General features: G+C 42.1%; 1 protein-coding gene across 1 annotated transcript; it reads left to right on the top strand.

The window, feature by feature from the left end:
• The first annotated feature begins 3,597 nt into the window (after positions 1–3,597).
• mtmr7a (myotubularin related protein 7a) lies at positions 3,598–15,652 on the top strand. The gene is made up of 14 exons (XM_054597166.1): positions 3,598–3,832; positions 4,115–4,237; positions 4,461–4,623; positions 5,215–5,372; positions 5,468–5,596; positions 6,659–6,793; positions 7,055–7,187; positions 9,181–9,290; positions 10,202–10,327; positions 10,665–10,714; positions 10,802–11,002; positions 11,222–11,356; positions 13,477–13,603; positions 13,711–15,652. Exons 1-14 carry the CDS (start codon positions 3,809–3,811, stop codon positions 14,041–14,043), a joined length of 1,947 nt encoding a protein of 648 aa, XP_054453141.1. The 5' UTR covers positions 3,598–3,808; the 3' UTR covers positions 14,044–15,652.
• The last annotated feature ends 121 nt before the right edge of the window (positions 15,653–15,773 follow it).

Here is a 15,773-nt window from a genome sequence, read left to right as displayed (position 1 = left end):
GTGGACGAGCTACAGTACCTGGGGGGGTTAAGTCCTCCTAATGGAAGACAGGTATTGCTCAATGTTCCCTGAGCTATTGGACCCATGGACATTACAAAATCAATAAAGCACAGCTCACTGTGGTACACCACGAAGAGCCTGGAATCTCCACGACAACTTCAGTTGAGCTACTGTAGGAATTAAAAAGAAAAAGCACATTTTTCCATCAAACACTGCCTGCGAATTACAACTAAGGTTGAGTTTGCAGTGGAGATAATTTTCTGCCAAGACCAGCTCGAACCAGCTCAAGACCTCAGTGGGAAGGTGGCAGCTGGCAGCTAGAAACACCGTGCAATCCGACATGACAACAGCCAAGTCTCTCTGAGTTTATCCATCCAGCCAAGCAGTCAAATATCATGGCCCACCGCCCACCAAACCTTGGCTGCAGGGTTGATTATCTGACCTGCATGCTGATGGGAAAGCCAATGTTTTCCTTAGTGGTGGGCAGGCTGGAGACACTACTGTTAATGTTGGCTGTTTGTTTTAAACACAAACACATTGACACACTGCTGTACAAAATGCACCTAAATACATTTATACATTTAACATAAAAACAGCAAAAAAGTTGCACTGACATTTGATTTGCCAAGATATCATCCTGCATCACAGAAATACTTGCTTTTGGAGTGAGCGTGAAGTTTTTATACATGGAGCTGGTCTCTGTAACCATGGAAAGTATGGAAAGGAGTCACTGGCTCGCCTTGTCTCGTTTGTTGACATGCGCTAATTCTGTGAAGCCAATTGAATGCATTTGCCCTCCGATGGCTGAGTGACCCAGCTCCAAAAACGTGGATATGGTCAACAGATTGAGTGGTGTTTGCCTTGCGCACCGTTCGCTCCAGTTAACACTGGTGTCGCCAGGAAATGTTAGAGTGAACAATTACTGATAAGGCAGACGACAGCTATGAGAAGAGGCAAGACAGGGAGAGTGACCTCCAGGCTAAAAACAGAAGCTTTGGGGCAGAAAGATACTCGGACCTCGATTTGACAAGAATGTAACTAGTTTATGTTGATGTACCAAAGTCAAATAAAAGACACGACCACAGATAACACAGGTTTCAGTGTAGCTCGAAAAAAAATGTAAAAGCAAATTGTATAATTGTTAGATATTTGTTTAGGAGGCCAGTATTAGCCATGGTTTAAAAGTTGGATCTAATGGAACGGCACAAAGTCTCTACATATTGCATTTTAAGAACAGTCTGGGGACTGATGCCTGAAGACATTACCTGTCCATTGTTGGACTTAATTCTCTTTTTATTAGGTAGGAGGGTGGAGAATTATCCATGGATGTATTCACCCTCATTGGAGACTCCCTCTGCCTCCGCCGCTTAAAGTGATTTCCTGCCTCTACGTAGGTCAGTGTACAATAGCTTATTCAGTACAGTACTTGCAGGTTTTTGTGTAGTGGAACAAACAAATAAAAATACTACATTTGAGGAAATTTAAATGTAATACAATTTTACTTTAATGATTTAGGAAACTACATTTGTAGAAGGTTTAGATGTGAGTCCAGGCCCAATCTCAGAGTAGTATAAAGTATAATATCACTGACTATCATCAATCTTTTGTTTTGAAACATTTGGCAACAGTAAAAGGTCCTTTAAATATAATCTGCAATGTCCATGTCTGACTTTAGTCCAAGTCCCTCGGGATGCACTGACCTCTGAATATGAATTCCACAGTGAGAAGGCTGAAACGTGCCTTCAAGTAAAACTGGGGGATTCCAAAAGTTTACAGCCATAAATAAATATTTGGTTTCAAACCGCGCCTCTGCACTGTCCTGATCATTTCATATCTTGTCTTGGCCTTTTAGACTCGGCAATTACACCTACTAGACATGTACCAGTCATAAAAAAGACACTAACCATGAACAAATTGAAAATCACTTCAGTCTTCAAGGCTGGATTGTCTAATTATGCACAAATTATGATTGCTCATCCAAACAGAGGCGAGTTATCTGATCCGTGTGATGTTATCAGAACTGAATTGTTTTTTTATAATCATTGGACAATGAAGCTTTTTTTGGTTCCTCATACATGAATGCAGCGCTGAATGAGTGGGAGTGCAGCAAGGCCATCAGGCGTCAGTAAGTAAATCACTTCTGCTTAGTTTAACTAACTACTTTTATTGGGGGGTTTTCGGCAAACTGTCCCACAACAGATGGCTCCTCTGCTCGCTGGTGTGCAAAATACTGCTGAATATAAAAAAATACATTTGAAATTGGGTGTTACTTGCCAAAACAACGACAGATGTCAGAAGATTTTGATAAACTAAAACATCATATGGAATCATATGGAATCAATCTGCACTGGGAGCTTCTTAAAATAACTTCACGATTTGTCTAACGTTGCGACAATCCCTTAAGCATACTTAGGATATTTATGCTCAGTGTCAAACATGTGCAACACTGTATCCAACAACTGTAGCCCTTGAATAACATTTTTAATTAACATTAAGTGCTGGTTGCACAAATTATATCTGTCTCAGACTAGTGTAGAGCAAATAAAGATTTCTTGAAAAAAACCAACAGAGAGACTCATTTAAGGTCAGCTACATTCCATCTCAAAGCTAAGAGCTGTCTCTCTGAATGTCTCCTGCCGACAACTACAAAAAATGCTACAGTGGGAAAGCTTTTAAGATGATTTATTTTGGGCATTTTTGCCTTTAGTGTACAGTGACAGCAAAGAGGCTAACAGGAGACAGATGGGGAAGAGAGAGAGATGTATGACATGCAATAAAGATCCCCAGCTGAAATCTAACCGGTGGGCATTGCAAACTGTGTAACATGCACTGTAACCATTCAGATACCAAGGGACTCCAGAACGGAATGCTTTCAAAGGAATCTGCAACCTTTTATTTATTTTTTTTACAGTAAAATGTCATTGTAACAGAAGTTCTTGCAGAAACAAAGTTGTCACTGTACTGAAAAGAACAGTGCACAAGCACTCATTTCTGTTTTATGATTTATTATTATAATTACACCTGGCGTCACAGGTGTAAATTGTCCTTTCTGTACTATGAACTTACAGTACCAGTCAAAAGTTTGGACACACCTTCTCATTCAACTCCTTTGAAGAATGTAAAATATAAAACATATTCTGGTTTGTTGAGCATTTGTTTGTTTACCACATAATTCCATATGTGTTCCTTCATAGTTTGGATGTCTTCAATATTAATCTACAATGTAGAAAAAAATTTAAATAAAGAAAAACCATTGAATGAGAAGGTGTGTCCAAACTTTTGACTGGTACTGTATTTTTCTGAACAATGCTAATGTGCCATCATTAGGCTAGCTCAATTTTAAGCCAGCCTAATATCATTAAACCCCTAAATCATTAACCATTTTAACAATTCCACATATAATATTTTTTTCAGTTAAGGTGTGCAGTGTGACAGTTTATCTTAGACGACTTGAGGTCAGTAAATGTCTTGAATTGAGTTATGTTTTTTCAATAACAATAACATTAACTCTGGTCAGTGGCATCCTGAAACGCCCTTTGACATTTCATACAGGCCACAGCCTGGCACGTGGCGGGCTTTAGGACCCAGCGGTGCAGCTCAAATCAGGACCTTTACGCAGCAGCAATATTATGGCAGCGTTTACCTGCGAGCGCGACTGACTGTACAGCCTGTTGTGATACTGTTGTGATACTATTGTGACACTGTTGTGATACTGTTGTGATACTGTTGTACACATGTTGTGCTGCTGTCGGTAGGTGTACTGCGACAGGTTCAGGGACCGAGCAGCGGCTCTTCTTTCAGCTTCCTGATGGAGCACATCCGACTACCAAAGGTAAACCCGATGCAGTGATCAGCTGCAACATCCGCACTGTGTCCAGGCCCGAGCACGGTTACTGCAGAGGTTTAATGCAAACAGTTAATGAAAAAGAAAACAGGCTTTAGTACAGATAAAGGGTGTGTGCCGTGTCGGCCACGTAGGCAGCCATGGTCCCCCTGATACTATCTTCCTCAGCTTGCAGGCAGGATGTGTTTGCTTATCACTGCAGTTAACTCATGAGTGTGTGAGGGTGTTTGATTGATGTTGTTCTTCCTCTTCCTCTTCCTCCTCCTCCAGGTGGAGAATGTCAGGCTGCTTGACAGAGTCTCACCCAGAAGAAGTAGGGTGGGCACCCTCTACCTGACAGCCACGCACACCATCTTTGTAGAGACTGAGGATGGATTGCGCAATGAAATCTGGGTAAGCACAACAGCACCTAACAGCCTGTTAGGACAGACAAAAGGAAAGGAGTGTGTCATGGTGAGATGTTCTCAGAGGGCCTCACATACAAGGCCCAATGTTGATTGACATGTCATGTTTTTTTTGCATAGTTCGGATGTGGACACTGTGTGCATTCTTGCTGTCTTTGCAACATTTAACATACACTAAAAGGTCTGTGTTTGCCTTCCATTACTCCTACCAGGTGCTTCACAGTTTGGTGTGCAGCGTGGAGAAGCAAGCCGCCACACCCTCGGGATGTTCTCTGCTCATTCGCTGCAAGAACTTCCAGGTTCTTCATTTTGTGGTACCTCGAGAGCGGGAGTGCCACGATGTTCACCTGTCCCTACAGCGTCTTTCCCAGCCAGGTGAACTGTGTTATTTAAAAAGATCATATTGGTCATTTTGGGCGGCATGGTGGTGTGGTGGATAGCACTGTCGCCTCACAGTAAGAGGGACCTGGGTTCAATTCCCGGGCTAGACGGGCCTTCTGTGTGGAGCATGTTCTCACAGTGTCAGCGTGGGTTCTCTCCGGGTTCTCCGGCTTCCTCTCACAGTCCAAAGACATGCAGCTTAGGTTAAATGAAGACTCTAAATTGCCCCTAGGTGTGGATGTGAGCGTGAATGGATGTCTGTCTCTATTTATATGTCAGCCCTGTGATGGACTGGCGACCTGTCCAGGTTGAACCCTGCCTTCGCCCATTGATCCAGCAACCCCGCGACCTTACAGGATAAGCAGTTACGGATAATGAATGAATGAATATTGGCGATTTTATTGCTCAAGTGTGCAAGAAGAGATTAAAAAATATATATCTGACATCTTTTTTTCATAAGAAATATTAATTATTTGTAACGGCTGCTGCCTCAAAGTCGGGTCATTTCCTCTGCTTTCGCAACACTTGGGTCTATCATGCTCCTACAAATTGTAGGTTTCATGTCAAACTTGTTGTACCTTGCAGAGCGTTGCGAGGAGCTGTATTGCTTCTCCTACAAGCCCAACGTCGATGAGGAGGAGAGACGGCAGGAATGGGACTTTTTGGACCTCATGGCTGATTACAGCAGAATGGGACTCCCAAACTCCCTGTGGAAACTCTCCCCTGTCAACCAACACTACAAGGTCAGTGAGCCAACATCTACGACCAGTTGTGCTATTTTATCCTAATATGGCCATGGCAGTAGCTTAAGCCTTCTGTTATGTTATTTTTCCCGTAGGTGAGCGACACGTACCCCTCTGACCTGTTCGTTCCTCAGTCCGCCACGCCTCCGGTCATAGTGGGGAGCTCCAAGTTCAGGAGCAGAGGCAGATTTCCTACTCTATCCTACTACTCCAAAGAAAATCATGTAAGTTGTACACATTTGCCCTTTTCTTTTCCTCCACATGCTTCCTGTGAAAACTTATCTTAATACAAAAGGCATGAACACACTGAAGGAAACAATCTCTCTGACTGAGTCCCTGCAAAAGGAATGGTGTAACGCTTGTTAGATGTTAGCCTATCAGAGCAGGTATTTGTTCACAGACATGACAATGTAGATATGTGTATATTAAGATGCAGAGTGATCACAATACTTATTTTTTGCTTTTGGCAGTTGAAATTTAAAAATATTGTTGATTTGAAACTAGATTTCAACCCTCTTACTGTACATCAGATATAAGTACAGAGCCTTAAATAAGATAAATGTAATTGATGGTGCTCTTATGACTCCAAAGTAGCCCCAGATTCCTTATTTGGTTTGGTATAACTTGATTCTCTGACTGATCAAGCGGGTTAAGGGCTTTCTTCTAATGTCTGCTACAACACAGCCAAGACCCAGGCTATATAAAGATTGAAAATATATAAATAAAAATATGGAACACAAAAGTACGAGACTCAGTTGACAGTAAAACAAAATGGAAAGAAAACATGTCCCATACTAAGGAGATTTGTAGCTGTGAAATTTAAACAGGCACTTTGTCAAGTTAATAAAAAAAGTCTTACGAGGAGACGTCCATGCTATCTTTAAAAAGCACGAGTCATTACTATTTTCTGTATCTGAATCAGGAATAAGCCTCAACATTAAAAATCCCTTCTATTAATCCTTGACTGGACAGTTGGGACTGCTTTATGGGTGTGAGGTCAGCTTCCCAGGGTTGAGGGTCCAATGTGCGGAGCTCAGTTCATACAACCGGTTCATGAGCCGCACAACCGCCTCTGGCCATATCCCTTGTGGATACTAAAAAGAAGAAATTTATACTGAACAAGCAAGAAATGAAACAGTACTGTGAATTTGTGTCCACTCGCATTCTCACATATTGGGTTTCCTTTGTTCTAAATGTTACCCAAAGTATTAATTCACTTAGAAATCAAAATGTCAGGCGAGTAAACGTCCCAGTATGAAGCCTGAGCGCCTCTCGCCTCCTCCCAGGCCGCCATCTGCCGCAGCAGCCAGCCGCTGTCAGGTTTCAGCGCTCGCTGCCTGGAGGATGAACAGATGCTGGAGGCCATCTTGAGGTCCAATCCCCGCAGCGACTTCATGTATGTGGTGGACACCAGGCCTAAGGTGAGCCCCTTTGTGCCTAAGGAACAGCCTGCAAAAATACAAGTCTTACAGTACTACTATGCTGTGTGTTCAGGTGGGCTTTATTTTCCATACTGCATTTTGCCAGCTGGATAGGCTCACAGCAAAAAGCCTCTAAAACATCCTGGCTATGTGCTTGTTGAACTGTGATCAATATTGTGTAACTGACATGTGGGTAAAACCATGCTTTTGAATAATTTTGCTCCTAAAAGGTAATTCTGACAATTAATCACGTCTTTCTAGCTGAATGCAATCGCAAACCGAGCTGCAGGAAAAGGCTACGAAAACGAGGACAACTACTCCAACATTAAATTCCAGTTCATCGGCATCGAGAATATCCACGTCATGAGAAACAGCCAACAAAAAATGCTGGAAGGTAATTATCACGTCTACCTGCAATGATGTCTCTTACTGGTTTTTAGATTCATTCACTGTAGAAACAGTTTGGGATGCACAGCAGAGTCAGAAATGTTCCACCAAATCCGTGTTTGCTCAACGAAATGTATTGTTTTCTGGCATTGTCTGCTTAAAAGTCCGCTGCGTTTTCCCATTACTGAAGCAGAGCGGGACCCCATGCTAACCCTGTGGCTTTCATATGCACTCATGTGGACTGGACTGTGCTGCAATCAGGCCTCAAATGAGCCCACAGGAGAATTTCTCGGTATTGTGCAGGGGTGCTCCTAGGAAGACTTTGAATCCATCTGGATTTTATTTCTGAGCTATTTTGGTTTCCCGGAGTGGACAATCCGGGACCTTATCCCCCAAAGAGAGACCCAGGGCGTGAGAATGATGTGATTTCAAGTCTGAAAAGTTATAGCTGTTCTCAGTTGTGATAACTCTTTGCCCCCTGGCAGCACAAGGGGAAGTCTTTTAAAAAAAAAAAAATTGAGACAGCTACTGCCCTTCAGAGCTTGCCTGAGCTCTACCCCATTACACACTTCAGTGAGATTTCAAAGACCCCCCCTGCACGGCAGCATTAGCTCAAACATTTCCTCCAAGTGGAAGTCAGCCCTACTAGTGTTATAAGAGGTTGAATGAACCCATTCACCTGCTTGCTCTCCTATCAGTGGCCTCAGAGCGCTCTCTTACAGGTACACTGATAAAATGTCTGCAAAAAATATGTCGTCACCTCTGTCACTGCTTAATGAGCCAGCATATGTTTGCATACAGTCCTATAAAAGTGAATCTGATTTACCAATGTTAATGTGATCCAATTGTCCTGAGTGACTGGAATGTCAGCTGAGGAGAAACGGGTTCATGTCACTCTGCCCCTCTGTCAACTCGCAAATATTTATGTTGAACCCTGAAGTCGGGGGGAAAAATTAATTTTAGGTTTCAGTTTTACAAGATAAACAAACAGAATGCAGGAAGCCTTATGGTACAGAAATGGATCCGTATTAAATTGTCTGATTTAACTGTGTTATTGTGTTTGAGTATGGCTTTGTCTTAAATTCATATTATAAAAACACACAATAACAAGACTAAGAGTTCACAACCATGCTAGGGTCTATGTGAGGCTGTACTTACGCACAGTGGTTCTTTTTTTTAGCTAAATGCTAACTTCTAACTGACAATGCTAACATTACATGGGGATGTTTCGTAGGTATCTATTTTCCATGTTCACCATTGTAGTTTAGCATGTTAGGATGCTAACTTTTGCTCGTTAGCATTCAACACAAAGTAGAGCTGAGGCTGATGGAAGTGTGGATGGATTTGCAGGTATTTGGTCATCAACAAGAGCATTTGTTTACAAATGTATACACATTGGTATACATGTTTTTACATTATGATGGCACTAGACGGAAAGTAAAGGGATCCTCAAATTGATTAAAATTCATCATTGGGGGAACATGAACGTCTACGCTAAATATAATGGGAGTCATCTCAAGTAATTGCGAAGGCATTTCACTCAAAACCACAAATTAATCTCATTGTGTCACTTAAGTAAAAGTTGGGGTTTTCCAAAGTCCTTAGGATCATCATCTGGGAACTATGCATATATGTCCAAAATGTTGTGCCAATCCATGTAGTAGACATTTCACAAGTGAAAACGTTGACCCCCTAATGGGTCTAGAGTAAAAGTCACCAAAATCAGTGGGATTCATCTTCTGGGGAACACGAATATCTGTTCAAAACGGATTCAATTGTTCAAGTCCTGACATTGCCATTCCTAGAGCCAAGCTGAAGGAAATCTGTTTTTGAAAAAAAGAGGATGACCCATATTTTCTCATGCCGTGCACGGATTCACTAGAAATCGCTTGTCGCGGATGTTGTCGGTGATGTGAAAGTGAGCGTGGGGTTTAATAAAGTCCAGAGATCAGGTATGCTCCTTGTTTCCTGCCAGTGAGACAGCTGTGTTGTGCTTACAGTGTGTGAGCTGCGTTCCCCCTCCATGTCTGACTTCCTGGAAGGTCTGGAGAGCTCAGGCTGGCTGAGGCACATCAAAGCTGTTTTGGATGCAGGCATCTTCATCGCTAAGGTCAGTCTGGAGGTTAATCCCTGCTGTCTGCCTCACCGCGCCACTCAATGTTAGCTTAGGTGTTTGTGGGTGTGTGTGTGTGTGTGTGTGTGTGGTTGTATCCTGTATGTGTGACACTCAGTTGCCAGTTATTAGGTGCACCTGGACAAACTAATACAGTCTGATACACCAGTCCTGCATTCAATCCATCAGCCTACTCTCACAGATGTAAATGGGCTGGATAAAATGATAGAAACACCCATCAGTAAAACCCAAAATAATTCAACAGCATCCCAAAATGAGTGAGTCAGATTCCTCCCCTCCCGCACTGCAGTTCTTAGACAATACTTTCTCTCAGGTTCCACCAGTAAAGTACATAAAAATGTACAGGGTTAAATCCAGGTAATGGCTATAGTTAGGACAGAGACAGGTTTTGTATGTAACCTAACAGGAAGAAGTGAGTGTCTAAAAGGTGTAAATCAAGGAGGCAGCAAATTCCTCGTCCTGCTCGTGGTCGAAAAACTCAACAGGGTACCTAAAACATTTTGGCTTTGAGGTTTTGAGGTAAATTCCATCTCAAAGCAATGTTGCTATTGGTGATATTTTAAATTTTCTATTTGTATCTCTTAATAATTGTATTACATAACTGGTAGAAAACCAAGTTTACCAAAAGTTACTAGCTTTAGAAAAATGTCCACTGCTTCGTTTTTGACAACTTATAAAAAATAGTGAAAGTTTCTAGCTACAATTCTGGCACAGATCAATGCTAATATTTACACTCTGATTACAGTAGAGTATTTTTGTGTGTTTATTTGTGTGTGTGTGTGTGTGTGTGTGTGTGTGTGTGTGTGTGTGTGTGTGTGTGTGTGTGTGTGTGTGTGTGTGTGTGTGTGTGTGTGTGTGTGTGTGTGTGTGTGTGTGTGTGTGTGTAGGCTGTTGCAGAAGAGGGTGTCAGTGTCCTGGTTCACTGTTCAGACGGTTGGGACCGCACTGCCCAGGTGTGTTCAGTGGCCTGTGTGCTGCTGGATCCTCACTACAGGACCCTCAGAGGATTCATGGTAAATACCAAACTTTACCTTTTTTGTGTTTTAAGTTACAGTGTAAAGTTTATCTGGCTATAATAGCTGATAGTAGTCCGCAGTGGGGCTCATGAGGCTTGTTTCTTTGATCCGAAGGATTTGCACAGGACAACTTGGAATCAACAAAAGCCACTTCGGAAAATAAATAAATATGATAGAGAAGAATGCTTTGGGAATTATCCCCACACAGAGGGGGGAAAGGTTCAGTCATTCTGCCGGGATTAACTGTGCACTATGTCTGAACCTTTAATCATGACAGGCTGAAATTGGTCCTCTTCGGATTAAGCACAAGGATGTGTTTTTTTTCTGTTCTTAGGTTCTTATTGAGAAAGACTGGCTCTCATTTGGACACAAGTTCTCCCACAGGTTTGACTCTTAAAATATAAGGTTTTTCATAGCAGCTGTGATTTTCAGATCGTTTTCTAGGTTTTGATCGTCCTCTCTTTCCTCCAGATGCAACCACCTGGTCGGAGACCCTAAAGAGGTGTCCCCCGTCATCGATCAGTTCCTGGAGTGCGTCTGGCAGCTCATGGAGCAGTTCCCCTGTGCCTTTGAGTTCAACGCAAGGTTCCTCATCACCATTCACAGCCATGTCTACTCCTGCCAGTACGGCAACTTCATTGGCAACAACCAGCGGGAGAGGATAGAGCTGCGGTGAGATTTAAACCTGCAGTTTATTTTCCTTTTCACAGCGCAGACATCTTGACAGGGAAGACTGTCAGGGAAGACCGACTGCTGTAGAGAAGTGACGGCCAGCAGCGGGTTTATGCAAATAGAGGCAACAATGTGCTAAAAAAATAGGCTACTTTACATCAACCTCTTTCTTTTATCAATCTTGTTTAACATTGTCTTTATCCCTTGACTTTCATACAGATTGCGTGAGAGGACTCACTGTTTGTGGAGTTATCTGTGGAAGAACCAGACAGACTACATCAACCCTCTGTACCGACCAGACCACAGCCAGACACAGGGGCTGCTCCGGCCCTCTACTGCCCCCTACTGCTTTAAGTAGGTCCTCACAAACAGTAGCAACCCATTCAATTCAATTCAATTCAGTTTATTTTGTATAGCCCAGAATCACAAATTACAAATTTGCCTCAGAGGGCTTTACAATCTGTGCACATGCGACATCCTCTGTCCTTCCCTCACATCGGCACAGGAAAAACTCCCCTAAAAACCCCTTTAACAGGGAGAAAAAAGGAAGAAACCTATGGGAGAACGACAGAGGAGGGATCCTTCTCCCAGGATGGACAGAATGCAATAGATGTCATGTGTACAGAATGAACAGCATAACAGAGATACAACACATTCAATGTATATGACATAAATGATTCATATAATAAGACTACTTATAATAACAGCAGCAATTATTACAGTAGAATTATAATTATGAAAATAGGGATAGTAATGTGATTAATAATTATAATCGAAGTAGCAGTGGGTGTCAGTCGGCTCACAGCAGGAGGCACGACTACAGTCCAGGTACCACAACGATTCATGGAAACCTGCAGAACGAGAAAGCAAAAGGGGCTTCAGGCTGGAAGTAAAGCTAAAATGCTTAATGGTACAGGTAATAGTAATAGTAATGTGACTAGTAATAATAATGGTGGTAGCAGTCGGTGTCAGCAGGGCCGTAGCAGGATGCACGACCACAGTCCAGGTACAACCACGATTTATAGAAGCCTGCGAAGCGAGAAAGCACAAAGACTCCAGGGTACAAGCAAGTCAATAAGCGTAATAGTACAGGCAATAATAACAGTAATGTGACTAATAATGATAGTGGTAGTAGTAGTGGGTGTCAGCAGGGCCTCAGTAGGTGGCACGGTGACAGTCCAAATATAACCCCGATTCCTGGGAACCTGCGAGGCGAGAAAGCACAAGAACTCCGTGGAAGAAGCAAAATCAGTAATGTGCATAAATAGGAGATTAATACATAAAGATGGAGGGAGAGAAGAGGAGAGAGGAGCTCAGCGTATACTAGGTAGTCCCCCGGCTGTCTAGGCATATAGCAGCATATCTAGGGGCTGGACCAAGGCGAACCTGAACCAGCCCTAACTATAAGCGCTATCAAAAAGGAAGGTCTTAAGCCTGCTCTTGAAAGTGGTGAGTGTGTCTGCCCCCGGACTGAAACTGGAACCTGGTTCCACAGAAGAGGAGCCTGATAACTGAAGGCTCTGGCTCCCATCCTACTTTTATATACTCTAGGAACCACAAGTAACCCTGCATTGATTGAGCGCAGCTTTCTAGTTGGGTAATATGGAACTATAAGTTCCTTAAGATAAGACGGTGCCTGGCCAGTTAGAGCTTTGTAGGTAAGTAAAAGAATTTTAAATTCTATTCTTGATTTAACAGGGAGCCAGTGCAGAGAAGCTAATACTGGAGTAATATGATCTATTTTCTTAGTTTTTGTTAGAACACGTGCTGCAGCATTCTGGATCAACTGTAAAGATCTAAGAGACCTATTAGAGCAGCCTGATAATAAGGAGTTACAGTAATCTAGTCTAGAGGTAACAAATGCATGAACTAGTTTTCTGCATCGCTTTGAGACAGGATTTGCCTGATTTTCGCAGTGTTACGTAAATGAAAAAAGTCTGTCCTTGAGATCTGTTTTATATGAGAGTTAAAAGACATATCCTGATCAAAGATAACTCCAAGGTTCTTAACGGTAGTGCTGGATGCTAGAGCAATGCCATCTAGAGAAACTATATCGTTAGATAATTGATTTTGAAGGTGATCTGGGCCTAGTAGGATAACTTCTGTTTTTTAACAGTAAGAAGTTACAGGTCATCCAGGTTTTTATGTCCGTAAGACATGCTTGAAGTTTAGAGAACTGGTTAGTTTCGTCTGGCTTAATTGATAGATATAACTGGGTATAATCTGCATAACAATGAAAGTTTACTGAGTGTTTTCTGATAATATTCCCCAAGGGAAGCATATATAAGGTAAATAAAATAGGTCCAAGAACAGACCCCTGTGGAACTCCGTGACTAACCCTGGTTTTCATCGAGCTTTCATCCAACTTAGTTCTCAAACCTGGTTTACACGAGTGTTTCCTAGTATGTAAAACAGTCTGAGCTATTAGACTGCTTTTGTAATAAACCCAAATAAATTATAAATGCTTCGCACAGGTCTTGGAGAGGGCTGTACAACCGGTTTGACCGAGGGATGCATCCTCGACAGTCTGTGGAGGATTATCTGAGTGCCATCCAGGAGGAGACGCAGCAGCTGGAGGAGCAGCTGGCTTCACACAAACAGGTAGGACAGGGCTATAAAACTAATAAATTATCTATTTTTCATGAGAAAATACAATCTACAGCATTTTTGTGCTATACTGTGGTCTTCATGTCTTGCATTTTCATTAGAAAATTGCTCAGCTGGAGCAGGAGCAGGACGGGAGTGTCCCCCAGGAAGCCGTCCCCTTTGATAAGAGCCCCACAGCGTGGGCTCTTGGTAGTGACCTAGGTCTGGCCAACACCCCTCAGGACTACACCGGGGGCTTCATCACCAGCAGCCCCTGTCAGCCTAAAGCACTAGACAGCAGCCTGGTGCTCCTGACCCAGGACTCCAACCAATCCACCCTCTCCAACGGCAGCGACCAGGAGTCGGGGATTGCGGACGTGAGCTGTCGCTCGCCTCTCAGCGAGGACAGCACCAGGGACCCAGACTCTGATGAGGCCGCCTACTCAGCTGCCTGAGACTAATGTAGCGTTTGATGGAAGGTGAAGCAGCAACCAGCTGTCCACTGTGCCACTGAACAGACCTTTACATTCCCTATATAACCCAGCGATTGGCTAACTCCAGTGAAAAGTGTTATTCAGATGACACAAGTGACTTGCACTTATGTTTGCACTCTCCCTGTTGCCACACACATATGAGGTGATAGTTGTTTACTGTAGCTGACCACATTTCACCTCTTACACATAATATTTAAACCCCAGAGATTGTACACACATAATTACAATACACAATAACCAGTTTCATGTTGAAGACGTTTCAAGATTTGACATAATCCTTGGCAAAAACTAATTTACCAAAGTTAAGAGTGAATTACGATCAATTATGAACAATTCAATGCACTTCAATGTAAGCTTGTCAACACATCAAGTTAATGAGCCATTTAGCTGTGTGTGCTTTCACACACTTTTATTCATTAGGAATTTGGCTTTACAATCATGTAAACATTTGAACATAGATTTTAAGTTTTCAAAGCAACACAGAACAATATCCAGCACTCCAAAGAGACATTATCATTATCTCAGTTGCGTTGTTTGTGCTTAAAGATGGCAAAAATGATAATGATAAAGAGGGGGGGCTGAAAAAATGAATCATGATAACAGCAGACTCAAGTTGTAGCTTATAGCAAACATATGACAACAATGTAGAGAATACAGACTGTTGTCACATGGTGCTAATTGGTATTAAGAATGACTCACCTCAGTAGCAACGATTAGTTTTTCCTTTTTCTGTAATGTGTTTTGGTGAGTTTCAAATACCTATTTAAAATACTGTCACACCCTATAATCACTGCTACTCCATCACAGGCCATCTGGAGTCAAATAGCAATGTAGCTGTGTTTCAACCCCAGAGGACATTTATAATGACTGAACTAAACTCACTGAGCGAACAACAGTGACCTCAGCTGGGGTTTGGAGTCATTACGCTACAATTACCAGTGGCTATTTATGGTTGATTGACACATTGTGGTCCACACCTTTTTTGTTTTTCACCTTGATACACAATATCTTAGCTTTGAAATCTTATTGAACAAGCAACTTAATACATTTCTGTCCACAATATTTCAACAATAGATTTGCTGTGATCAAACCAAAAACCTTACCAAAGTGAATCAACCCTCTGCTGGTAAAATAAGTGATGAATGGAGAGTAATAGCACTACTGAATAGTGAGCAGACCAGAGCATGTGAACACAAATAAACACCTGCTTTGGGCAGCAGATAACGACTGACTTTTCCAATATTGGCGCCGTATCAATTGTAAAGGTAGTATTAAAACCGTACACAGAATAGTAGTACACATTAGGCGTAGTGGGCATGTTAAGATGTTTTTGTATTATGACATATGTTTTTGACTACTTGCTTCATGTTGTTTTTATTTGAATGATAGGAACAAAAATGTCCGGTAATAAGGAATTCTTAGACCTTGTGTAAAAGAAAGAGCTTTATATTGCTGCTTTTATGTGTTCAATGTGGAATAAAGCCAGATGTGTCGAATTGATCTAAATGCAAAGTTGTGTAATTTGTGTCAATTTTCATTTGAAATAAATAAATATATTGTCAATCCTCGTGATTGTGTTCCTGGCTGACTGTTTTAGTTCAAGAACAACAAAAAAACACCTCACTTATAACCTGTGGTTTCAAGCAAGGCAGATAGTGTTGTTTTATTTGCTCAGGGTTTGATGTTTCTAG

The sequence above is a fragment of the Anoplopoma fimbria genome, chromosome 4 (genome assembly GCF_027596085.1).
Source record: "Anoplopoma fimbria isolate UVic2021 breed Golden Eagle Sablefish chromosome 4, Afim_UVic_2022, whole genome shotgun sequence".
NCBI classification, from domain to species: domain Eukaryota; kingdom Metazoa; phylum Chordata; class Actinopteri; order Perciformes; family Anoplopomatidae; genus Anoplopoma; species Anoplopoma fimbria.
This window is presented reverse-complemented; position numbering and strand designations above follow the sequence as displayed.

Bases quoted from the DNA above. Each gene is read 5' to 3' on its own strand.
- mtmr7a (XM_054597166.1), top strand. From the start codon at position 3,809: ATGGAGCACATCCGACTACCAAAG. The intron at 4,624-5,214 runs GTGAACTGTGTT...TGTACCTTGCAG, and splicing joins ACAGCGTCTTTCCCAGCCAG to AGCGTTGCGAGGAGCTGTAT. The intron at 13,604-13,710 runs GTAGGACAGGGC...CATTTTCATTAG, and splicing joins AGCTGGCTTCACACAAACAG to AAAATTGCTCAGCTGGAGCA.